This window comes from Dipodomys merriami, unplaced genomic scaffold (genome assembly GCF_024711535.1).
Source record: "Dipodomys merriami isolate MVZ:Mamm:240054 unplaced genomic scaffold, mDipMer1.0.p SCAF_1, whole genome shotgun sequence".
NCBI lineage: Eukaryota > Metazoa > Chordata > Mammalia > Rodentia > Heteromyidae > Dipodomys > Dipodomys merriami.
The window spans coordinates 139,412,175-139,437,726 of NW_027202270.1; the positions used below are offsets into that span (position 1 = coordinate 139,412,175).

General features: G+C 38.4%; 1 protein-coding gene across 2 annotated transcripts in view; it reads left to right on the forward strand.

Moving 5' to 3' along the window:
* Rtn1 (reticulon 1) overlaps window positions 1–25,552 on the forward strand; it is a 213,091-nt gene that overhangs the window by 170,847 nt on the left and 16,692 nt on the right. The window contains exon 1 of one of the 2 annotated variants that reach the window (XM_070032467.1): window positions 17,412–17,609. The exons of the other annotated variant lie outside the window; for it this stretch is intronic. Coding sequence (XP_069888568.1) covers window positions 17,549–17,609 — 61 coding nt within the window. The 5' untranslated portion in view covers window positions 17,412–17,548. Of the gene's footprint in view, window positions 1–17,411; window positions 17,610–25,552 lie in introns of those variants that run through there. 2 annotated transcript variants of the gene reach the window in all.

Below are 25,552 nucleotides of genomic sequence, written 5' to 3' on the forward strand. Positions count from 1 at the left end.
CTCAGCTCTTCAGCTCAAGGCTAGCGCTCTACCATTTGAGCCACAGTGCCACTTCCGGCTTTTATTTTTTATTTATTTTTTTGCTTATGTGGTGCTGAGGAATCGAACCCAGGGCCTGGAGCATGCAAGGCAAGAGCTCTACCACAGAGCCACCTTCCCAGCCCTGGACTCTTGTTTAAAGTAAGGTTGTCCTCATTGAAAAGTCAGGTGGTTTTCCTCTAATGGAAGGCAGCTCATATCACCCTGCACTTCAGAGCAGCGTCACACAGCAAACCCTTTGGTCACTTTAGGTTCATCTGATTGCTACTTTTTATTCCTGAAAAGCATATGGAACCTTCCCTGTCCTTCTTTCTTTCCTTTCTTTGTTTCTTTCTGTCCAAGACAAGGACTCGAACTTGGTTACCTGCCACTTTTGCTCATTGGCTAGCGCTTTACCAGCTCAGCCAGGATATTGGCAGTCGTGTTTCTTTTTCTTACTAAAAATAATGTGTCCTCAAAGCTGGATGTGCTGCCTTACACCTGTAATCCTAGCTTCTCTGGAGGATGAGATTGAGAAGATTATAATTCAAGGCCAGTCTGGGCAAAAAAAAAAAAAAAAAAAAGTGATTATCCCCTCCCCCATCTCAGCCAGTAAAAAGCTGGCACGGTGGCACAAGACTATCAGACCAGCTATGAGGGGGACATAAATGGAGGATACCAGTCCATGTGGGCTGGACACAAAGTAAGGTGCTAAAAAGCTAAAGCAAAAAGCGCAGGGAATGTGCTCTCAGCAGAACACTTTTCAAACTAAGCATTTTTTTATAATCTTAAAAAAATAAGATGCTACAACTTATTGGAATGTTACAAGATGAAATTGATTAGCTTGCTTAAAGAAAAACTTCACAGACTCTAGTACACAGAAAAGATTGAGCAGAATTATTTTGCTCCCATGGATGACTTTGGAAAAACACTTCAATCAGGACTAATGTCTCATTTTTTAATAGATTTAATTTATTAAGATGATTGAGTGCTGACACACAAAGGTCAATTTCTTGTATTACTTACATTTCTCACAGTAAGGAGATACCCCTCCACGCAGGATGACGCAGGTTTAGTTATGAGACCTAAGGGGAGAGCTCCTTAGGAAGTGGAGAGAACAGTGTTCTACAGGAAAGTCAAAGCAAGGCAGAATAAGTGATTTAAGATTGGCTAGTTTAAACAATGGACTATAACAGTGATCTCTGGTTGCCTGGTATCTAGTCCTGGGACAACATAGGGCAGAGGAAATACAGGCTTGGAATGTGAGAGATATATGAAGGCAATTGGCTTGCATATATACTCCCCAAAAAGTAGTTTATTGCCTTAAGGATTTAACAGTTCGTTAGGAGGGCTCACCCTAATTGCAACAGCTATCACCAATAAACAATAAATAATAAAATAAAATAGTAAGTGCTTTGGGAGATGTTGAGATATATGAATTATCATACACTGATAGTATAAAATATAAATTAATATATCCATTATGGAGAACAGGGTAAAAGTTTCTAAAAAGCAGCAACAAAACAAAACAATACCCTAACATTAGATCTACCATGTCATCTAACAGACCCATCTTCTGAATATATATATCTAAAGGAAATGAAATCAGCACACTAAACAGATACCTGGGCACCTATGTTTATTGCAGCATTATGATCAATAGCTAAGATATGGGATTAACCTAGATGTCCAAAACCAGATAAACGGATAAAGAAATGTGGTCTTTATATACTATGGAATATTATTCAACTGCAAAGAGGAATTAGGTCCTATCATTTGCAGCAAAATGGATAGAACTAGATGACATTACATTAATTACAATAAGTGAGACACAGAAAGGCAAGAACAAAATGTTCTCGCTCATATGGGAACATTAACTACAATGAAGAAAGTGGAATAGTGCTTACTGGAGATTAGAAGAAGGAAAAGGGAGGCTGGATTAGATCTGTGTATGCTGTATTGACATATATAATAAGTACAATTAAACATAACAACCAAAAATAATTTCATGAGACAAATGAGGAAAGATATAAACAGATACTGGTTTTAAAAGAAATACAGATAGCCACTACTCAGGAGACTGAGATCTGAGGATCTCAGTTTGAAGCCAGTTCTGGCCGACAAATCCAATTAATCAGCAATACCCAACAGTGGAGGTATGACTCAAGTGATAGAACGTCAGCTTTGAGTAAAAGAAAACAAGCTAAGCAAGTTCAAGCTCTAGTATCAGCTTAAAAAATAAAAAGGACACATGTCCGATAAACATAAAGCTATAGTACAGAAACAATATCTAACATCATAAAAAAGAAAATAGAAAACATGATTGATACACATGAAATAAGGTTTTCATATACTGTATGACTGATTTCTTTCTGAGATTATTTCTTGAGGCTCTACCACCATAAACATTAATGTCAGTCCCTTTAGTTGCATTTAGTTTTACTAGCTTATGGTTGTTTTGTGCTTTGTTTACTATTCATAGCCTTCCTTCTTTCCAGCTAGTTGTAGGTTAGGTACCTTTTTTTTTTTTTTTTTTTTTTGCTTTTGCATGAAGTCTTATACGGTTTTTGAAAGAAGAAAAGAGGATTATGCTAATTCTTGTAAATCATCCAGTGACTGACAGATGACATGCATGAATGGTGTTAGGAATCAAATCCCTTATAAGGAAAAAACACTCCAATACAATCAAGCCTGTTTGTGGAAATTGCAAACTTGAGAAATCAACCAAGTCAGGAGCTTGGGAAGACGGGCAGGAGAAATTTTGAGCCATGTGCTGAAAGGGAAAAACAGGAAAGGGATGGAAATAAACTCAGGTTGCCTCGGGTTTCCAGAAGGAATCCTGGCCTGAGCCAAGAAGTGGTTCTGTTGTCAGAGGCTAAGATGGAGAACAAGACCTATCCAGACGCAGCTCTCAGAAGCAATCCAAGCTGCTATGGAAGGGTGCCAAGTTGTGCCCTCTTCAAGGGCCTAGCCAAGATGGCAAGTAAACCTTGATGGTAGCTCACATTCTGTTCGCTGAGCCTCACGTACCTTTTCAAAAGTACACATCAAGCCAGTACCAGTGACTCACACCAGCAATTCTAGCTAGGCAGGAGGCTAAGATCTGAGGATCATCGTTTGTAGCCAGCCCAAGCAAACAGAGAGATTCTTACCTCCAGTTAACCAGTAAGAAAAAAACACAACAAAAACAAAACAACAGAAGTAGAGATTGACTCAAGTGGTAGAGTGCTAATCTTAAAAGAAAAATCAGGGCCTTTCACTTTTGCCTGACTTGTTCAAGCCCCAGTACTGACACAAAACAACAACAACAAAAAGTGCAAATCAGTAGTTTTTAGTATAGTTGAAAAGACGCGTGCAATCAGCTAATTTCAAAACACAGTAATCTTCCTAAAAAAAGAAACTATGCCCATTAGAAGTTATTCCCCATATTCTTCTGCCAGTCCTAGTCTACTTTCAATCTCTATAAACCAAAATTTCATCCAGACATTTCATATAAATGGAATCATGCAGTAAACAACCTTATATCTGGTCTCTCTCTCTTAGTATGTTTCAAAGTTGACCCCTGTTGTAGTTTGTATTAATAATTTGTTTCCTTTTATGGTTGAAAAATATACCATGGTTGTGTTTGTCCATTCATTGATTGATTCTTCTTTCTGCCTCATCCTCCCAGGTGCTGAGATTACAGGCATACACAACCATGCTCTGCTGACTATGCATTTTCTTTGTGGGAAGTTTTTATATAACTAATTCAATCTCTCTTAATATCACCTAATACTTTCTTCTTCAGTCACTTTTATAGTTTGTCTTCCTACAACTTTGTCCATTTCTCCTAGTTTGCTTCTTGTTTATAGTATTCAATAAGATCAGTCACAATCTTCTCTCTTTTATTATTGATTTTGGTATTTTGGTCTTTGGTCTTAGTCATTCTAGCTAACACTTTGTCAATTTTATTGATTCACTCAAATCACCAACAATTGGTTTTATTGATATTTCTATGTTGATTTTCTTGATTGCATTTATTTCCAGTCTGATCTTTTCTACTTTTTTCCCTCTGCTTGCTTTGGGTTCCTTCCTTCGTTCCTTCGTTCGTTCCTTCCTTCCTTCCTTCCTTCGTTCGTTCCTTCCTTCCTTTCTGGAATTTGAACTGGGTACTGATGCTTTCATTCATTGGATGTTGCTCTACCAACTAAACTCTTCCCCTAATCCCTTGCTTTGGGTTTAATTTGTTCTTCTTTTCCAATTTCTTAAAGTGAAGTATAAAGATTGACTTCTTATTGTTTCATATAAGTTTTTACAGTGATATAGTTCTAAGTCCTGCTTTCACTGAACTCCTTAGGTTTTGGTTTATTTCCATCATTTCAAAATATTTTCTTATTAACCTTGTGATTTCTTCTTTGTCCCATTTCTTATCTGGAAGTGTAATGATAGAGTTGTGTTTGTCTTCTTTTTTTCAACTTTTTAATAAACATGTGTATAGGTGTACATTTATTTGTATATAAGCTATTTGAAGTTAATTAGGGTTCTTATATATTAACCAATTTTAATTGAGATTCTTGGAAAATTTTTTATGGTGTGTCACACTGGAGCTTGAACTTAGAGCCTGGGTCTTGTTTCTCCACTTTCATAATGCTGGCACTCTACTGCATGAGTCACATCTTCAATTCTGGCTTATTGGTGATTAATTGGAGATAAAAGTCTCATGGACTTTCCTGTATGGGCTGGATTTGTACTGCAATCCTCAGATGTCACCTTCCTCAATAGCTAGGATTACAGGTATGAGCCACTAGTGTCCAGCTGAAGAATTCTCTCTTTATTTTATTTTATTGTAAAGCTGCTGTACAGAGGGGTTATAGTTAAATAAGCAAGGCAATGAGTACATTTCTTGTCCAGCACTGTTACCCCCTCCCTTGTTGCTCTCCCACTATCCCTTCCCTCCCCTGCTTCCCTCACTCCCCACCGAAGTTCTAAAGTTCATGTCCATTACTGTCTTGTGGGTAACAATGTTGATGGGTCATCCTGTGTCCTTGTTTCAGAGTTTTATTATTCCCCTTCCCTTCCCCAAAATAGACAAATGTATAGATACAATATGCAGAGTACCAAAATCAAGTACAGTGATAATAGAGGGAAGAACACTCAAAGGAAACATAAAAAATCACATAGTACATGAAAAACTACAACAAAGAAAGACCTCTGTGTCCATATCTTGGGGTTCATTTCACTTGACATCTTAAAGCGTTTTTTCTGTTCCTTCCTATTTTCTTTCCTTCTTGAATACCAATTGCACATGTGTTGGTGCACTTGATTTTATATCTCAAGTCTCTGCAGCTCTGTTCATTTTGTTTCAAGCTTTTTTTCTTCCTATTTAACACATTAGATCATTTCTATTCATCTATTTTCCAATTTAGTTACTCTGTCTTCTGTTATATTAAATCTGCTGTTGAGCCCATCTGGTGAATTTCACTTCTTAGTTATGTTTTCATTGCTAGGATTTTCACTTGGTTCATTTTTAGAATTTCTGTGTTTTATTGGTATTTCCTATTTGTTGAGTCATTATCATCTTGTTTTCCATAGTGCTTTACATTTAGTTTCCTTAATTAAATTATATTTTACATTTTTGCTTAACATAGAATTTCCAGGTTTGAGGCATGGCTTATGTGGTAAAGCACTTTCCTAACAAGTGTGAGATCCTGAGTTCCAGCCCTAGCATCACAAAAAAATAAAAACAAGTAAACCATTATATTTTCACATTCAGTTTTGTTGAAACCCTAGTTCATTCTTCATAACTGTTATATAGGTTTCCATTATATGAATAACCCACAGTTTATCCCTTTCTCTGTTGCAAATATTATAGATATCACTAAAATAAGCAACATTTTTCATAATTCCTTGGGAAATTCTCTTAAGTAAGCAACTTTTTGAAATTGCTATGTCATAAGGAATGCATATAAATGGTATTAGAAATTGCCAACCTGCTCGGCAGAGCTCATACAACATGTATGGCTTTATACATTTTCCATCTTAATAACATCAGACTAAACATTTAGTTTCTCCTAGGTTGAGCAATGTCATTCACAGTGGTTTAGTGCTCTTAGAAAGTGTGTGTGTGTGTGCCCCCCTGGAGGGGTGGGGGAGGGGGAGGGGGAGGAGAATTGCATTGTGTTTATTGGCTCAAGGTATTTCCAACTGAATACTTGAGATAGGAAAGTTTTTATATTTTCCTATTTTTCTGTTGAATTTCCTTTCTGTTACTGATGTGTGAGGCTTGTTACATGATATAGTCTGTGGCTTTTTTTTCCATTCTGTTTATACTTTTCTTGATCAAACAAGGTTTTCATTTTAATGTAATACCAGTGATCAATGTTTTCTTTTAATATTTAATACATATAAAATACATAAAATATATTATATATTTATATATTATAAATATAATATAAAGCTATATAATATATTTATGTATTATAAATATAATATAATACATTTTTTCCTACAGTTTGATTTTTATTCTTAGTCTTTAAGTTATTTGTTGTTACTTTTTATAGATAATGTGAGTTAATTTTGTCTTTTTACCAATGCATAGACAATTATTCTAGTACTTTTTTATTGACTAGTGCTTTATATATCACTATATCGACACCATATTAACAAATGTAAAGTATTGGAAACAGTGCTAACTAATATCATTGGTGGAGATAACCAAATCCCATACACTCCCCGGTTCATCGCTGACCTCTCTGGTCTGTTTATCTACGACTGCAACAACATTATGTTTATTTCCATTAGAGAATTTATATGTCTTCATACCTAAAAGATGAGAATCGTCTTTCTCTCCTTTTTCTTCCCCTTCTTCCTTACTTATTTTTCTCTTTCAAAATTGCAACAAATGTTGGCAGCATTTCTCAGTCCCACAGGAATTTTAGGATTAGTTTGTAAAGTACAATGAAAAAGCTTATTGGAATTTTTTATTGAAAGCATTTGAATGGGTAGAATAATTTATGGGGGAATTATCTCTGAAACCAAGGGTATTTCTGGCATGCTGTGGTTTTTTATTTAATTGTAAGGTAAAGGGTTTTCATTGTGCCACTTCCATACATGTCTACAATGCACTTGAGTCATATTCACTTCCTCGATTGCCCTTTCTTATCCCCCTCCACTTTTCCTCTCCTTTCTCCTTCCACATTCCTCACAGTCCCTCTTCTGCTTCTATGCCCTTTTGTTTTAACCCTATATTCCATAAATAGGAGAAAATATATTCTAGCTGTCTTTGTGAGACTGGTTTATCTTACTTAATATGATGATCTCCGGTGCTATTAACTTTTCCTGCAAATGGCATCATTTCATTCTTCTTTATGGCTGAGTAATTCTCCATTTTGTATGCATGCCACATTTTCTTTATTCATTCATCGTTGGGCACTTGATTTTATAGTCTGGCTTTGTGACCAGTACAGCAATGAGTATAGGTACACAGGAAAGTAAGTGGAATTTGATCCTTTGGGGAATATAATCAGAAGTAGCATAGCTAAATCACGTGGTCACTCTAATATTTTGAGGATCTCCAAACAGTGAGTCTAACAATGTACAACAAGGAGTCATTATGACACATGGTATTTTCTTTTTAAGATTTCCTTTAAAAATTTTATAATCTCTTCACGTTTCTGGATGCTTTCAGTTACATTTATTCATAGCAACCTTATAGATTTACTACTGTTATGATAGGTAACTTGAGTGTCCTATTTTACAAAAAAAAAAGATTTTGCCATACTATACAAATGCCATTTATAGCTCCTCTGGGACACAGCAAAGGCAGTACTCAGAGGCAAGTTTATAGCTCTGAGCTCCTACATCAACAAATTGGAGAGATCTGAAACTAGCAATTTAATGACACATCTAAACCTCCTTGAAAAAGAGCAGCAAGATAAACCCCAATCCAGTAGACAGAAAGAAATAATCAAAATTAAATCAGAATTAAATGAATTAGAATCCAAAAACACTATAGAAAGAATCAACAAAACAAAGAGTTGGTTCTTGGAAAAAATTAACAAAATTGACAGACCCTTAGCAAATCTTATCAGAAAAAGAAGAGAACACACCCAAATTAATAAACTCAGAGATGAGAATGGAAACATCACCACGGAAACAACCAAGATTCAGAACATTATAAGGGAATACTTCTCAAAACTTTATGCTAATAAGTTTGAGAACTTGACAGAAATGGACCTTTTCCTAGCAAATATTGACATGCCAAAACTAAACCAAGATGAGTTAAACTATCTTAACAGGCCCATATCAAGCATTGAAATAGAAACAGCAATAAGAGACCTCCCAGCTAAGAAAAGTCCAGGACCAGATGGCTTTACAGTGGAATTTTACGAGGCCTTCAAAGCAGAGCTCACACCAATACTCCTCCAACTCTTCAATGAAATTGAAAGAGAAAGCTCACTACTGAACACATTCTATGAAGCCATCATAACCCTCATCCCAAAACCAGGCAGGGACTCATCAAAGAAAGAGAACTATAGAACCATTTCTTTGATGAACATTGATGCAAAACTTCTCAACAAAATTTTGGCCAATCGACTTCAACAATTCATCCAAAAAATCATACACCACGATCAAACAGGATTCATTTCAGGGATGCGAAGCTGGTTCAATATATGCAAATCAATTAATATTATTCATCACATCAACAGGAGCAAGAATAAGAACCACATGGTTATCTCAATAGATGCAGAAAAAGCATTTGACAAGATCCAACACCCCTTCATGATGAAGGTTTTGGAAAAATTAGGAATCCATGGAACATTCCTCAATACAATAAAGGCTGTATATGACAAACCTACAGCCAGCATTATACTCAATGGTGAAAAACTAAAGCCATTTCCTCTTAACTCAGGAACAAGACAAGGATGCCCACTCTCTCCACTTCTCTTCAATCTAGTATTAGAATGCCTAGCTACAGCAATAAGACAAGATGCAGACAGAAAGGGGATCCAAATAGGGAAAGAAGAAATAAAACTCTCCCTCTTTGCAGATGACATGATCTTGTATTTAAAGAATCCCATAGACTCCACTCCCAAATTACTCAAGCTGATTCAAAACTTTGGCAAAGTAGCAGGTTATAAAATTAACCCCCCAAAATCAATGGCTTTTCTGTATGCCAACAATGAGAAAAGTGTGGCTGAAATTAGGAAAGCAACTCCATTTGTAATAGCCCCACAAAAAATAAAATACCTAGGAATTAACTAAAGAAGTGAAGGACCTCTATGATGAAAACTTTAAAATCTTGAAAAAGGAAATCAATACAGAACTTAAAAAATGGCAAAACCTCCCATGCTCCTGGATTGGAAAGATTAACATCGTGAAAATGGCAATACTTCCCAAGGCTATCTACAAATTCAACGCAATACCTATCAAAATTCCAACCTCATTCTTCAAGGAAATAGAAGAGGCAATACAAAAATTCATATGGAACAATAAAAGACCCCGAATAGCAAAAACGCTCCTCAACGGAAAGAACACTGCTGGAGGAATATCAATACCAAATTTCAAACTCTACTATAAAGCCATAGTAATCAAAATAGCTTGGTATTGGCATAAGAACAGACCTCAGGACCAATGGAATAGAATTGAAAACCCAGAAATGAACCTACAGACCTATAGCCATCTAATCTTCAATAAGGGAGCTAAAACAATAGAATGGAAGAAAGACAGCCTCTTCAGTAAATGGTGCTGGCAAAATTGATTAACTACATGTAAAAAAACTAAAGCTAGATCCTTATATATCACTCTGCACCAGAATCAACTCCAAATGGATCAAAGACCTTGAACTCAAAGCAGACACTCTGAAAACATTACAGGATGGAATAGGAGAAACCCTAGGTCTCCTTGGCTCAGGCCGAAATTTTCTGAATAGAGACCCGGAAACACAACAAATCAAAGAAAGGTTGGACAAATGGGATTGCATAAAGTTGCAGAGCTTCTGCAGGGCAAATGATATAGCTAGCAAGATCAATAGAAAACCCACGGATTGGGAGAAGATCTTTACTAGCCATACAACGGACAAGGGTCTCATATCTAAAATATACTTGGAACTCAAAAAATTAAACCCCCCAACAACAAATCCTCAAAGAAACAACTGCCCAATAAATAAGTGGGCTAAAGACTTAAAGAGAAACTTCTCTGAAGAAGAAAGAAGGATGGCCAATAGACACATGAAGAAATGTTCAACATCCCTAGCCATAAAAGAAATGCAAATCAAAACAACATTGAGATATCACCTCACTCCAGTTAGAACGGCAAAAATCAAGAACTCTAACAACAACAGATGCTGGAGGGGATGTGGACAGAAAGGAACCTTACTTCATTGTTGATGGGAATGTAAACTTGTTCAACCACTTTGGAAAGCAGTATGGAGGTTCCTCAAAAGACTTCACATAGAACTCCCCTATGACCCAGCAATCCCACTTTTGGGCATTTACCCAAATGTTTACAAACAAGACCACACTAAAGCTACCAGCACAACTATGTTTATTGCAGCATTATTTACCATAGCTAAGATATGGAACCAACCCAAATGCCCCTCAGTAGATGAATGGATCAAGAAAATGTGGTATATATACACAATGGAATTCTATGCCTCCATCAGAAAGAATGACATTTCCCCATTTGTTAGGAAATGGAAAGGTTTGGAAAAAATTATATTAAGTGAGGTAAGCCAGGCCCAAAGAAACATAGGTCCCATGGTTTCCCTTATTTGTAATATCTAGTATATATATGAGTCAAGTGGAAAAGGTCAGATAATGTGATGTCAGGAAAATGAACCCTTAGATATGTATTTTAATGTTTTTTTCTTTCATGCTTGTGTTTCTAATGCATTTATAAGATTATCTCTTTGTTGCTTTGTATGTCCCTCCCCCACAGTCTAACCCCTGCTTTCACTATATTTGATGTCAGTATAACTTGTGGAGGAGATGGGGAAAAACCAGTTGTTTAAGGATACAGGTGGACCTGTTGCAACAATGAGAAGTACACATTGTCATGTCCAAAACAAGCTTTACAACGTCGGTGCGGGGCGGGGGGGGGGGGGGGGGAGGGGGAAGGGGGGGTAAGGAGAAGGATTGGGATTGGGGGGAGGGGGGAGGCTGGGAAGGGATGTGAAGGGTAAACAAAGGAGGAGGCTGCAATGCTTGGTAAGAAATGTACACATTATCCTGCCCATGTAATTGTAACTCCTCTGTACAGTATGTTCACAAATAAAATTAAATTTAAAAAAAGAAAAAAAAAGAAAAATGCCATTTATTTTTGTATCCAGCAATACTCTAGATGACAATTATTCTCCCTTTCTACTTTGAGGACATAATTGTCTCAACATATTATCTTTTCATTCTGTTAAACACTGCTGCTGATTTAACAATTTCTCTTCCTTTATTGTTTTCCTTTTTTATTGCATAAATACTGTATAGAGGGGTTACAGTTACATGAGCAAGGTAATGAGTACATTTCCTTTCAAGCCTTGTTGCCTCCTCCTTTGTTTTCCCCTATCCTCCCTTCCCTCCCATCTCCACTTCCGCTGCCCCCCAATTGTAAAGTTCATTTTTCTTTTCATTTTTTGAAATAAGTTTTTTATTGTGAAAATACAGTACAGAGGGGTTACAATCACATGAGCAAGGTAATGAGTACATTTCTTATCAAGCATTGTTGCCTCCTCCTTTGTTTTTCCCCTACCATCCCTTCCCTCCCATCTCCACAACTACATCCCCCCACTCCTCCACCCCCCACCCCCCGCCCCCGGCCTAAATTGTATAGTCCATTTTCAACATAGCGTCTTGTACATTTCATTGTTGCAATGGGTCAACCTGTATCCCTATGTAAACAATTTGTTTTTTCCCTTGGGCTCCCCAAATTATACCAACATCAAATACATGAAAACAGGGATTATACCATGGGGGAGGGACACACAAAGCAACAAAAAATCACGTGGTACCTTATAAATACATTGGAAACAATAGCAAGCAAGAAAAAACCCACTTATGTCCTTATCTTGGGGTTCATTTCACTTAACATCATCTTATCTGACCTTTTCTGCTTGTCTCAGACATATACTAGTTATTGCAAATAAGTGAAACCATGAGACCTATGTTTCTTTGGGCCTGATTTACTTCACTTAATATAATTTTTTCCAAGTCTTTCCATTTCCTAACAAATAGGGCAATGTCATTCTTTCTGATGGAGGCATAGAATTCCATTGTATACCACATTTTCTTGATCCATTCATCTACTGAGTCTCTCCTTTTTATTTATGCTTGCTTTTAAGATATGTGTTTTTGTATTGGATGCCTTGCTGGCTTACTATGCTGTGGGTTGAGGTACTGAATTAATCTTTGTCTTACTAAGGAAGGACCAATTGTCACTAACCTTAGAATTTTGCCTTTTATCAATGCTGGAAAAGTCCAAATTTAGACAATTTATTCATCTTTGCATATAGCTTCACTTCTAGAAACCCTTCAGTGCCTTCTTCATTTACTGACAGCATTACTTTTCAGGCCTGTCACAGTTGGGTCCCTTCCTATTATTAAGTTTCTCAATCAGTATCGGTTTGCCAAGAAATTTCTGTCAACCAAATTGGTGATGCTATTTCCTGTGCAGACCTCGAGTTGAATTATCACATATTCTTTGTAGGCTTGCCCAAAACTTCTTCTCCCTAACCATATTATTTTGTGTAGCTACTCTTTCCAGTTCCTGTATCAGGTGACTGACTAGCTCTATTTAGATGTAACATTCCCCCACCTAGACTCCCAGTAGGCAGCTCCATTTGTGTTTACAGAGATGGAGTCTTAGTATTGGCTCCATAAATGTTTGTAGATCACATGAATGCATTGACAAAAAAACAAAATCTAAAAATGAGAGTAAACACTCTCTACTTCATAGGAGTCTTAAAACAATTGGTTATATACCACATGAAACATTTGCAAAATTTATTTTTAACCAACTTTGCAAGTTCTAAGTACTGATCCATTGTTTCAGTTTCTTTGATTCCTGCATTATCTTAGTTGCCTTGGGTTATGATTGGCTCTCTTTGAATTTCCTTATTCCATTGGCATAAGTCAGGGTACTTAATGTTCTTTGATCACAATGAAGTTTACTATTAAGTCTAGTTCCTTGCCTTTTCTTCCAATTGCTACACCTCTCCAAGCATAAAAAAAATTAAAGACATTTTATGAGATTATTTGATATAGCATGATAGTTCTTAAATTCTGTCATGAAATCTTGGCACATCTTTGATTGTTCTTCTCCTCTCCTGTTCTTTCTTTAGATGTCTGCGCCAACTTTACTTTATGAAGTAGGTCTTTACTGATCTTCCTTATGATAGCAGACTTTCACCCACTCCCAGTCTCTATTCTCTGCTTTATTTTTCTAGTGCATGTCTACGAATGAAATATTGTGTATTTATTATTGAAATATATACATTTATTAGAGATATAAAACTATTTTTATTTGTTATTCTTTGCCCTCCTTCCTATCTATCCACAGTCTATCATATAAACTTCTATCATATAAACATCTTTACCTAGAAGAGTGGCTGGCATACAGTAGGAGCTCAATAAATATTTGTTAATAAGTACATCAATGTGAGTACCATTGATTCTCATGAGTAAACTCCTAATGCTAGAAGACATGCCATTCAGCCACCCTGAGCATGCCAGCCTTCAACACTCATCAGTGTGGGAATGAGATCACAAACTCAACGATTTTGCTTTTCCTTTAAAACAGACTGCCTAATGCATGATTTCATCTTGAAAACTAAAGAAATCACTTCCTCTCCTGGCAGGCACTTAAACCAAGTTCTGAAATTGGCTGTGTATAAAACCCGTCTGTTCTCTACTGGCTTAAAGATAGTGGCAGTTCCTGCCTGCTTTTAGCAAGCTTTCTTTTGCTTTCTGTTTTCTTTCATTGCCAAAGGAAAATTTACATATCTTTTCTACCCTTTTTATCAGTTTGAAAATCTGTGTGAATAGTTGTACAAAGGAACATCCATTTATAATGTTTATAAGAAATAAATTCCTATTATTTCATAAAAGCAAACATCTAAAATGGTAACTTATTTGTAAATTTTAGGAAGGAGGGAGGGTCCACAGAAGATAAAAGGCCACACATAACTAAGTTCCTTCATGTGGGTAGATCCACTACATCTATGACTTATGATTTCCAGTCAAGTGATCTCCTTACCCTGCACCCTTTCCTTTAACAAACTCAGTTATGTTTCTCTTACTTTCTGTGCATGAATCTACAGCCCCACACTTCACTGATGCAAATCCTGTTTGTGTCATCTGTAGTTTTACTTCTCCAACTTTTAACTATGGGTTTTCATATACCCGCCACCAAGCATGTTTCTCCAGATTTAGCAAGATTATAAATAATGTGGTCCTGGGGTTGGAGGGAATGGGTCAGTTGATAGACAGCTAGCTAATGAGCAAAAGCAGACGCAGGCACCCAGTTCAAGTCCTATTCCCAGAACTAGAAAAGAAATACAAGCTGAGCACCAGTGGCACATGCATGTCACCCTAGCTATTTAAGGGGCTGAGATCTGAGGATCGCTGTTCAAAGCCAGAGGAGGCAGGAAAGTCTGTGAGACTCTTGCATATCTTTAACCAGTTAACCACCAGAAAACCAGAAGTGGCACTGGGGCTCAAGATAGTAGAGTGCTAGCCTTGAGCAAAATAGCTCAGGGACAGCTCCCAGGTCCAGAGTTCAAGCCCTATGACCATCATTACCACAACCACCACCACCACCAACAACAACAACATCAACAATAATAATATGTTCTGTCGGCTAAGTTGGCATTCTAAGGTCAAACTTTATGGTCAATGAGAATGCACAACCCAAGCAGTCTGGTGTCATCTATCCTGTGCTTGAAGGAGGGCTTGTCTGGTTGGGGGTGTGTTATTCTCAGCTTGCTACCGAGATTAGCAATGCACACTACACAGGGTATCAGATTAACAATGTGCACTTGAGTTGTATTTCTCTGTGACCCACCCTCTCCCTCACTGAAGGCCCCTTCTGGACCTACAACTGAAGGTTAAAGCTATCATTGGACTGCCAGTGCCTCCTAGTGGCCAAGGCTCCAAAGATCCCCAGTTGAAAAGTGGCCAGGGCAGCAGCAACAGCTCACCTAGCAAGCCTTTCCATGCTGAGCTTCTACCATGATGTGAGAATTAAGTAATGATGGGTTCATCATCCTGCACCAATATTTTCAGTAACTTGCTGACTGAATTCCCAACATTAACCATGACAATGAAAAAAACCAGTGTGTGTGGGGGGGGGCGGCAGAAGATACGAATAGAATAAATATTAATGTCTCTATAGGAGGCTGCTCTGAAGAGTGCTTTGTAATCATGCTGACACCCTCCTCTTGTTGCAGATAGCAGCTGCCCAGAAGTGCCAAAATCATCCTCCTCTAGTCATATCTATTAAGCTTCCTTAAGAATTATTTCAGACATATTATAAAGATATGCAGAGAGGCCCAGCTGGTTTCTCTTGAAGTTTGTATCCTAAGAAGAAAAGGCATAATTCCAAAGATTGTATTTTAAAGTCTATATGCTTCGTAAAAATGAATGATACAGCCGGGTTCTGGTGGCTCACGCTTGTAATCCTAGCTACTCAGGAGGCTGAGATCTGAGAATCACTTTTCGAAGCTGGCCAGGTCAGGAAAGTCCTCTGGGGACTCTTATCTCCAATTAACCACTCAAAAAAATGGAAGTGGAGCTGTGGCTCAATTGGTAGAGCGCCAACCTTGAGCACAAAGAGGCTCAGGGATGGCGTGTAGGCCCTGAGTTCAAGACCCACAACCGACAAAAAATAAAGATACATTATGTCAACAAGCATAATATTGAGATTCCCATCGTTAAGCCACGCAGGCAGTCTGTGCAAATAAATGCAGGTTTCAGTCTAAGAAAGAACACCTCTGTGTCTGGGGAGAAATCTTGAAACTCCACTGGGGGGGGGGAGGAGGGGGGGAAGGGGAGGTGCGTGGAACCTGTGCCATGGGTAAGGCCAGGCCACAGCAAAATGAAGCAGCAAGTTTGTCTCTGGTGCCTAGAAATTCTTCCTCTGATAGGCTTCTGTGGTCCCCTAGGCATCTTCTGGCTTCGTGCTCTGTCCTGTCTCACGGAACCCCAAGCCAGACCATGCCCACGTGACATTTCTTTCTCTTTGCCTTTATCTACCTTTTCCTCATCAAAACACACGTAGGCCCTGTCCCCAGGCTCCCAAGTCTTAGTGTATATTCAGACCAAGTATTTTATGCTAAAGTCTGGCATTCCTTACTTTGGCATTTTCATTTTCATTGGGGACCCCTAAAATCTGTGACTAACCCTGGAAAATATTCGTCCTCTCTCAGATGACACAAAACTGTGCACACCACCCACCTCCACCACCTTCAGCGCCCAGTCCCAAAGATGATGTTCTAGACACAAAATGCCCTTTGCTTTCTGCATTTTCCGTCTGCATGTCCCCACACCTGATCGCCCCTGCCCGGCACTGCAGTGACCAGCGTCCCCTGGGTCTGCAGTGACCAGCGTCCCCTGGGTCTGCAGTGACCAGCATCCCCTGGGTCTGCAGTGACCAGCATCCCTGGGTCTGCAGTGACCAGCGTCCTCTGGGTCTGCAGTGGCCAGCGTCCCCTGGGTCTGCAGTGGCCAGCGTCCCCTGGGTCTGCAGTGGCCAGCATCCCCTGGTTCTGGAACCTACAGGTACCACATGGTGACATTGATTCTTTCAACCGGAACAGAGCACCACCCCAGGGCACTAAGCTGTAGGATCTCTCTCCCATGACTGTTGCTTGCCGATAAAGCTTTTGGATAACTGTGGAATATTCCAAAAGAGGGAGGGAATTTGGCACTTTCTTTGGAAAGATCTTGAGCAATTCAAATTTCGTTGTGGCCAGCATTTTTTTTAAAGAATCAGGAACAGAACGATCCGAAGGGACAACTAGAGGACACTGTGCTGCAGACCTGACACTCCAAGGCCACTGACTCTGCCTCTCCCAACAGGTTTCTTGGGTCGGTAAGACATTTCTAGAATTGGTACCATACTCGTCGGGAATAGCCCTGGACCCTCTAACTAACGCTCTTGCCCTAGATCTCTTTTCCGCACAACTGTCTGGACCAGAGCATCCTCAAAGTCTAAAGCGACCCAGCCCGCGCCTCATCCCACCCTCGCGCGTCCCTGCGCACGGAGCCCTGCCCGCATCCCCGCGCGCGCACGCACGCACGCACGCGCGCGCGCGCAGGCAGCTCCGGAGCCGCGCCGCGCTGATTCGCTGGTGGCGCGTGAACTGCGGCGCCCGCGCCCTGCCGCCCGCCCCGCGCCGCCCCGCACCGCCCCGCGCCGCCGCGCGCGCTCCCGCTGCAGCCTCAGTCTGTCTGCAGCCGCGAGGCTACCACGAACCCAGCCGCTGCAGCCGGGTCCAGCGACGCCCGCGTGCGAGCTCAGCGCCTCGGAGGAGAGCCACGGCGAGTCCCCCAAAGCCCGCACCATGCAGGCCACAGCCGATTCCACCAAGATGGACTGTGTGTGGAGCAACTGGAAAAGTCAGGGTATTCTCTTTCTTTCCGTAGTGCATGCCTGCGGCGCCCGCGAACCCCGGGAACCTGACTCGTCCGTCCATTGTGCAGCGTTTCACCTGTGGGACCCATGCATGCTTTAGACCCGAGAGCTTTCTGTGGGGGAGGGGGGGAGTAAATCTGTTATTTCAAAATCAAAGTGGGTGGTGTTTGATTTTTTTCCCCTTACCCCTCTCCCCCCCCCCTTTTCTTTTACACCTCCTCCTGCACCCTTTGTTTTCATAGTGTAACGCGGGTAGTGGAGATCGTGCATCTTCTGCCTCCTGCGGGAGCTCTTTGGGTGTTAACCTTCAGGACTTGTTTAATCTCTCCTCATCCCCAGAGTTAAAGTGCTTTCTTATTGTTCCAAGCATCTCGGTGCATTTACTTCTGCCCAAAGATCGCAATCTTTCCTGGCAGAACCATTCACTGAGAGGGCTCCAGTGCAGCTTTCTAAGGGGACACACCCATCTCAGGGTTGTTTTTTGTGGCCACACAAAGGAGACTGGAAAGACAGACTGGCTCTCCAAATCCTGAAACTATGATGGCGTAGCTACGTATTAGAATGCTTCACTCTGAAATATTCCTATGCTTTTGTCTGTCATCCCCATCACCTGGGAATATTATTTATTAATGACGGGTTACTGTGGCGGAAATGGAGGGAAATAACCAAACAGTGGAGGCAGCCCTGGAGTATAACAGATTTATTTTGAAACTGTCCATATTCGCACTGGGTGTGGCCCACCCTCCAGCCTCGCTTGGATTGCTTTTCAGCCATTTTTATTCAGCCTCATACTTCACATATCCATCTCTCTCCTTTGTTACATTGAAATTCCCTCCCTTACCTTGCTGGAGGAGAAAGAGATACGATGCAGGAATGAAATGCGTGTTGTAACCTGGGTGTTTGTAAAGGAGGTGTCTTTTGAGCTGTAATAAATTCGTCTCTGAAGAAGGCGCTTTTGGTGTAACCTGCAGCATCCCTCCGGGGAACAAGATTACCCTGGAGTAGTAGTTCATGAAAAGAAAAAAACACAACACTTGGGTATCTTTTCCCTCGTAATTTTATATCATAAGACAAATGAGTGCTTTTTTAATGCTTCTGTGGGAGATTTTCTTGGAAATTTTTTTAAGCAAAAGTAAACACAAGCCTCCGAATTAAAAGCATGCTTCTTGTATGTGGCATTGGGTGTCAATGACATAAAGACAGTAGGCTGCTTCAAATTGCCTGAGTTTGTTGGAAATGCGATTGTCAAAAGAAAATAGATGGACAATAAATTTAAAAGCCAATAAATAAGAAATACATGCCAATTGAGAGGCATCATTTTAGGAAATGATGACAATAGCATATGCTGAAGATAAAAAGGCTTTGCGGAAAAGGCTTTGCGGTATTCTCATTATGTGTTTAGAACCATCAGATAGATAGATAGATAGATAGATAGATAGATAGATAGATAGATAGATAGATAGATAGATAGATAGATAGATAGATAGATAGATAGATAGAAATATACTTGGTAACTATGGCTTCATATAATATTGTTTAGTTGGACATAAAGACTGGCTGTTAGACTGTGATTATGAGTTTCTTCTCTTCTTAACAAAAGTAGATACCAAAAGATGGCAGCTCTCCTGTTTTATTTGTGTGAGATTCAGGGCATTGTTTCATCATAATCTTGTGTTTTCCCTCAGTTGACTTTCTGTCTTTTTTTAAATGTATAGACATTTATAATCAGACATGAACACAAAAATGCCATCAATTGTCCATCATGTTTCTTTCCAAACACAGCTACACGAGAGGATCATTCAGGATCATTCAGGATCTGTCACACGCAGTGACCTTTGGTTGTCTTCCCTTTACTTCCTTTTCTCAGAAAGAACAAAACCATTATCGTGCAAACGGACTGGGTGGGTTTATCTGCACAAAAGAAAAGTGGTAAGAAATGTTCTCCCTCCAGGCTAGTGTGAGAACTTTTCATCTAAACCTACAATAAGATGCACATCTTCTTCATTTTATGCCACTTTCATTAAAAGCAGTTGTCCTTAACCCTGGCTTCACATTAGCATCCCCTGGGAAGCTTTAAAACACACAAAGGATGCTGGGCCCCGCCCTGAGAGATCCTCATTCAATAGAGCCCAGTGAGCATCTGTATTTTTTGTTTAACATTCCTCAGGTGAGTTTAATATGGATCCAGGGTTGAAGCCACTGGTGTAATAATTTTTAGTGTGCTGAACACATAGGGCAGCAAAAGTCCAGTACACAAATGACATGAGTGTGACTGAGTCAGCCATAAATACAGTTAAAACAAGTCAGCACGGCATTGTCAGGAATGTCCCCTGGAAGTATTAGGAAGTGAAGGTTTTGCTTGGGGGAAAAGATAAATAATGCATGCTTCAAGTTTCCTCCATATTTTAAAATATTTCATGGAAATAGGAAATCATAGCCAATTCAGAATTCAGTTAGGATGAATTACTATGCATCATAAAATCTATAATGCGCATGTAGAAGGACTATGTATAACCTTATTAATATGTATGATCTTGGCTATAGGCAAGAATGTTTAATGGCAGTGCATGTCTGTAATCTTAGCACTCAGGAGGCTAAGGCAGGAAGATAGAGACTTCAAGGCCAGTGTGGGCTACAGAGTGAGATCCTGTCTCAAAAACAACAAAATCAAACCAAATATCCAAACACACAAACAAAAAGCATATTTAAAGAGAAGTTAAAGTCTACATTATGATACCCTGTGAAAATTCTGTTTCTTATTTAATTTTTAATTTTATTATTATTGTTATTGTAGAGGTGATGTGCAGGGGGCTTATACTTTCATGAATCAGGTAATGAGCTCAATTCTTTTTGAACCATCTCTTCCCTTCCCTGGCTTTCTCCCAGTTTCCCCTCCTGTCCCCACAGGAGGGAACAGATCATTTTCTACCTAGTGACTAGTAAGTACCAGGATTCTGCTTCTAAGTAAAAAAATTTATACTACTAGCACTCAATCAATAATAAATCAAAGCACATTCTATTCAGTGAAAAAGAAATGGGATAAAACAATGACTTAATAAGCACCACATAGATAATAATCGCAGTGAACAATACTAATCGTACGGGCTCATTCTTGCTGTGTGATTTGCTTGCATTGTTGCATCTAATCCTCTCAAGTCCTGTGCTGTATAAGGTTGGTGATCCTCATGTGCCAGGTGATGGCTGAGGTTTCTATCCAGGCACTCAGCTAGTATTGCTGGAGGCCACACTTCTCACTGTTCTGCCATCTGCTTCCGCAGTGGACTGCTTTTCCCTCCAGGACTTTTCTAAAGATATGAGTGATCTGTGTAAGGGTGCTTGTGTGAGCTGAATGACCCTTGTGTTCACAAGCTTTGATTTTGCTACACATCTCGTTTGAGATGTCGGGTTTACTCTTAGCCATCAGAAACCAAGTGACTTGGTCAATGTTCTGTGCTAAATGGTAACTGAAAGAGTAAAAGCTGACTTGCTTGGCATCCTATCCAGAGTGTTTGGCCATTTCAACATTGTAATTCATGCTTAATGACAGAAAGTAGACTCCCATTTATCATCAATGAGTTATGTTCACATAGATTCCTTCTTTATAGACAAAACAAAATCCAGCAGTGAGGCAACAATCTTATCTAATTCATATGATACCTATGATAATCACCATGATCATCAAATCACCATCCTAAATTTCTATAAATAGTTGCTATGTGTCACTTACTGTCCTAAACTCCTGTGACAAACCTTATCTTAATTTAGCCTCCATAAAATTACTCAGTATCCAGGAGGGAATGGAGGGTTTTGATCGGTAATTTGCCCAGGATGAAACTGGGTCCTGAACATAAGAGCAGCCTAATCATTAATCCTACATTTTATTCCACCACACTACCTAAGTCCAAATAATATTGTACCGGGGGAAAGAATCAGAGCCTCATCCATACAATTCCATCTCTAGTCAAATGTCACTCTTTCCAGATTTCACTGTGTGAATTCACCTGGTGGGATCTATAGTAATACGAAGGGTGGGTACCTGTTTTGTGCTTGGCTAAGGATAAGCTTTAGCTCCCTTTTACTGTGGGTGGCATGCTCTGAAGTTACGCCTCCCCCAGCATGGAAACTATTGATGGAGGATGAAACACATGCCACAGAGGTCAAACCTAAAAGCATTTATTATTTTTTATATAAAATAAACATTTTGAAAACTCCATGCTAGCCTACAGTGCTCTGTGGAAACACATCAAGGCTCTCCAGGCTGTTTTGAGATCCCTGTTAAAGAGCTGAGCCTTCCAGAATACACAGAGCACAGAGCTGTATGAGCCACAGTTGTTGCAAGAAAGGCTGGTCATTTGAAAAGGGAATTCAGCAAAAACAATTTTACACACACATATAAAGGAAAATTGATAATTTTATCTAAAATAAGGCTGCATTTGGAATATGAGTGTAAAATTGCATTTGAAATCTCCCTTTGTGTAGATTCCAGTGAGATACAATGGGAAAGCGAATTTGCTAATTGCATATTTAGATGCTTCACTTACTCCACTGGAAAATGAAGGCCTTTTACAAAATTTATTATCATTGCCAAGAAAAACTTTACAAAGGGATGTTTCACAGTCTGTGACAGGAATGACTATATATTTTTTTTCCTAAAACAGATCATGTATCCATATCATGAGTTTTATTTTTATGAAGAAAATTTCAGAGGAAAGCCACAAATCACCCCAAATTCTACCATCCAGAGTTAATATTTCCTAATATTGTTTGACATATTTACATAGATAGATAGATAGATAGATAGATAGATAGATAGATAGATAGATACATTGATATGTTGCTGCATCCATTAAAAAATAGACTATAAAATTAAGGCCAGTGGGCTGAGTAGCCAATGAAAGATCATGTTTATAAATAAGATTTATAGATCTTCAAGATAGTTTAAAATAATCAGATGGAAGTTGCTGACATGAGACTTAAAGAACTGTGAAACTTCAGACACATGTTACTTTACAATTTATGCCTTCCTTAAAACTAAGAGAAAGACGTCTGAACTAGTAAGTTAGAACACCTTTTAATCACGTTTCTTTACACTTTATGCTTTCCTTAAAATAAAGAGAAAGACGTATGAACTAGTAAGTTAGATCAGCTTTTAGTTTTAGTTTTAGACTTCACAGGAAGATTCTATAGCATTTAACTTTTCTTAGAAGACGACCTAACCTAAGTGAAAAAAATTGACAGAAGTGTTGGTAATATATTTATGTGTTTGAAAAGTTACATGTGGACATTAATTAGAAATTAACAAAAATAGTTTTAAAAATCATGTATAATTTTTACCATTTATAATTTTTTATAAAATACTTTTGAACATTTTATGCTTTCCTTAAGTTTTTTTTCTCCCTGCCTATTTTTCTTTACAGCATGATTGTAACATCAAATCATAACTGGTATTGCAGCTTTTCTAAAACCTTTCAATCTCGATTTCAATATCTGAACAAAAATTTTGTTAGGCACAAAAAAAAAATCACATCTTCAAGGTGGGCACCAGTGGCTCACACTTGTCATCCTAGCTCCAAGGAGACTGAGATCTGAGGGTGAGAGTTAGAAGCTAGCTTAGCAGACAACCTGAGAGAGACGTATCTCAACTACAAAAAAGCCAGAAATGGAGCTGTGTCTCAAGTGGTAGAGCACCAGCCTTGATTCCAAAAGCTCAGGAACAGTGCCCAGGCCCTAAGTTCAAGGTTCAGGATACACACACACACACACACACACACACACACACACACCTTCAAATCTCTCCTTTCTTTCAGATTTCATGAACTAATATAATGAATAATAATTTCATTAAAACAATAATTCTGATAACAAAATATAATTCTGATATTTTATGATAAATATAAATAGATTGTATATGCAATTTTCCACTCTAGCTAGCAAGTACTTCCTTCTTTATTTTTCAGATCTCTTTTCTATCTCTCCCTTCTCTTCATTGTCTTTTTCCTCTCTATATTTGCAGTGATATGTTGCACCCAGTTATTTTGCATCTTTAGATGCAACACAATTATGAAGTAAATTGCATATTTAGTTATAATATATTTAAATTCTAAAAATCCACTGGATCCAGTAAAACAAAATCTATTTAAGTCCTGGAGTGTATGACCTTCAGAATATCATATTCCTTTTTGAAAATAGTTAAACGTATGTGACTCTAAACCTTCCCATCCTTCTCAACCTGTTCTTGATATTGTGTGCATATTTACAATATTAAGATTCATGCATTATTTATACATAGACACCTTTCCTGTTCTTTTGAAAATATAAGCAGCCATTCAGAGAAATCTAATCAAGCTGACTATTTATTAAGCTGACAATTTGAAAAGCTAAGAAGTTGTCATTAATGATTATTTAAAAAACTAACTTTTGCTTAGGTTACAAATAAGAAATGATTTAAAACCTTGATAATTATAATCGTTATAAATGTATAGCATATATTTCAAATTTTTTAAACATTGGCCATATGCTGATAGCTTATTCCTGTAATCCTAGTTACTCAGGAAACTGAGATCTGGATCATCAAAATACACAGCCAGTCTGGGAAAGAAATGTCCTTACGATCCTTTCTCCAATTAATCAGCAAACTACCAGGCTGGATGAATGGCTTAAGTGGTAGAGCACCAGCAAGCTTAGCTGATGGGGAGACCTTGAATTCAAACCCCAATACTAGCAAAAAATGTTAGGAATTTTAGAACTTAGAATTAAAGGATTTTTTGTTTGATTGTTGCCAAAATATGTTTGAACTATAACTTTAAGTAAAATCTGAGCAACGTTTTTAATTTCATGAAGTGCAATAATTGAATGCTTTATTTTTTATATTGCCAAAAGGAAAAGGGGAAGTAATTCCTGTATTATTTACAAGTTCTTTGCCAATACCGTTGTTAATTTTGAACAAATGAAAAGTACCAACATAGCAGATTTTAGCTTTTAGAACTTACTGCAACTCTACCATTTCACAATAAGCAAACTTCAGTCATGGTCATATTTTTTATCTCCCCTGTTCAAGAGCCTGCTCACCAAATTGTAGAGTGGCAGATCTGAAATGTAGTGGGAACTGATGTGAGGAAGAGCATCACATTTACATTGTAATAAGCAAACACTGGAATGATTGAAGCTCATTTCTTTTCTATATCTTCTTAGTTCAAAAAATAATTTCAGGGCTTGAGGAGTGGCTCAAAGTGGTAGAGCACTTCATACAAAGAATCATCATGGTCTTAGTTTGACTTTTAAATTCATTTTAAAATATGATATATACATACTGTGGGATATTATTCTTCCATTTGTGTTCATTTGTAGAATCTAGACATAAAATAGTGAGGACGATACTAACAATAATAATGAAACTTTCATGCCAAAGGGGAGGAATCAGTAGGAGAGGGAGGAGGAAAGGAAAGGATATTTGGGGTGAAGAGGATTGAAGTACATACATTGCATGTAATCAAACCCACCAAACACTAAAAAGGCGAGAAAGTTAATGAAAATATAACTTAGGGGTGCTCCAACTATACACATGTATGCGATTATCACAATAAAACCCTTTCTTAAAAACAAAAACAAAAAGCATCAACTCTCTGTCTTCATGGTTCTCTTTGTTTTGTTCTACTACATGACGAATTTAAAGCAAGTGTGTCATTTGTCAATTCTTCTTTTTGTGAAATGATGGTATTTCTGTGACATTCACTTGGCCTTTTTATTTTAAAAGTAGCACTAAGTTGTCATACAGCAAGTTGTACAATGCTGCCTGAAACCTTTTCTAGACCAAGATAGGATATAAATACACATTTAAGAAAATGGCACAATAATGCAGATAGCTCTGCACAATATATTGCCATTTTATATTATTTAATTATACCTCATTTTATCTCATAAATAAAATATAAGT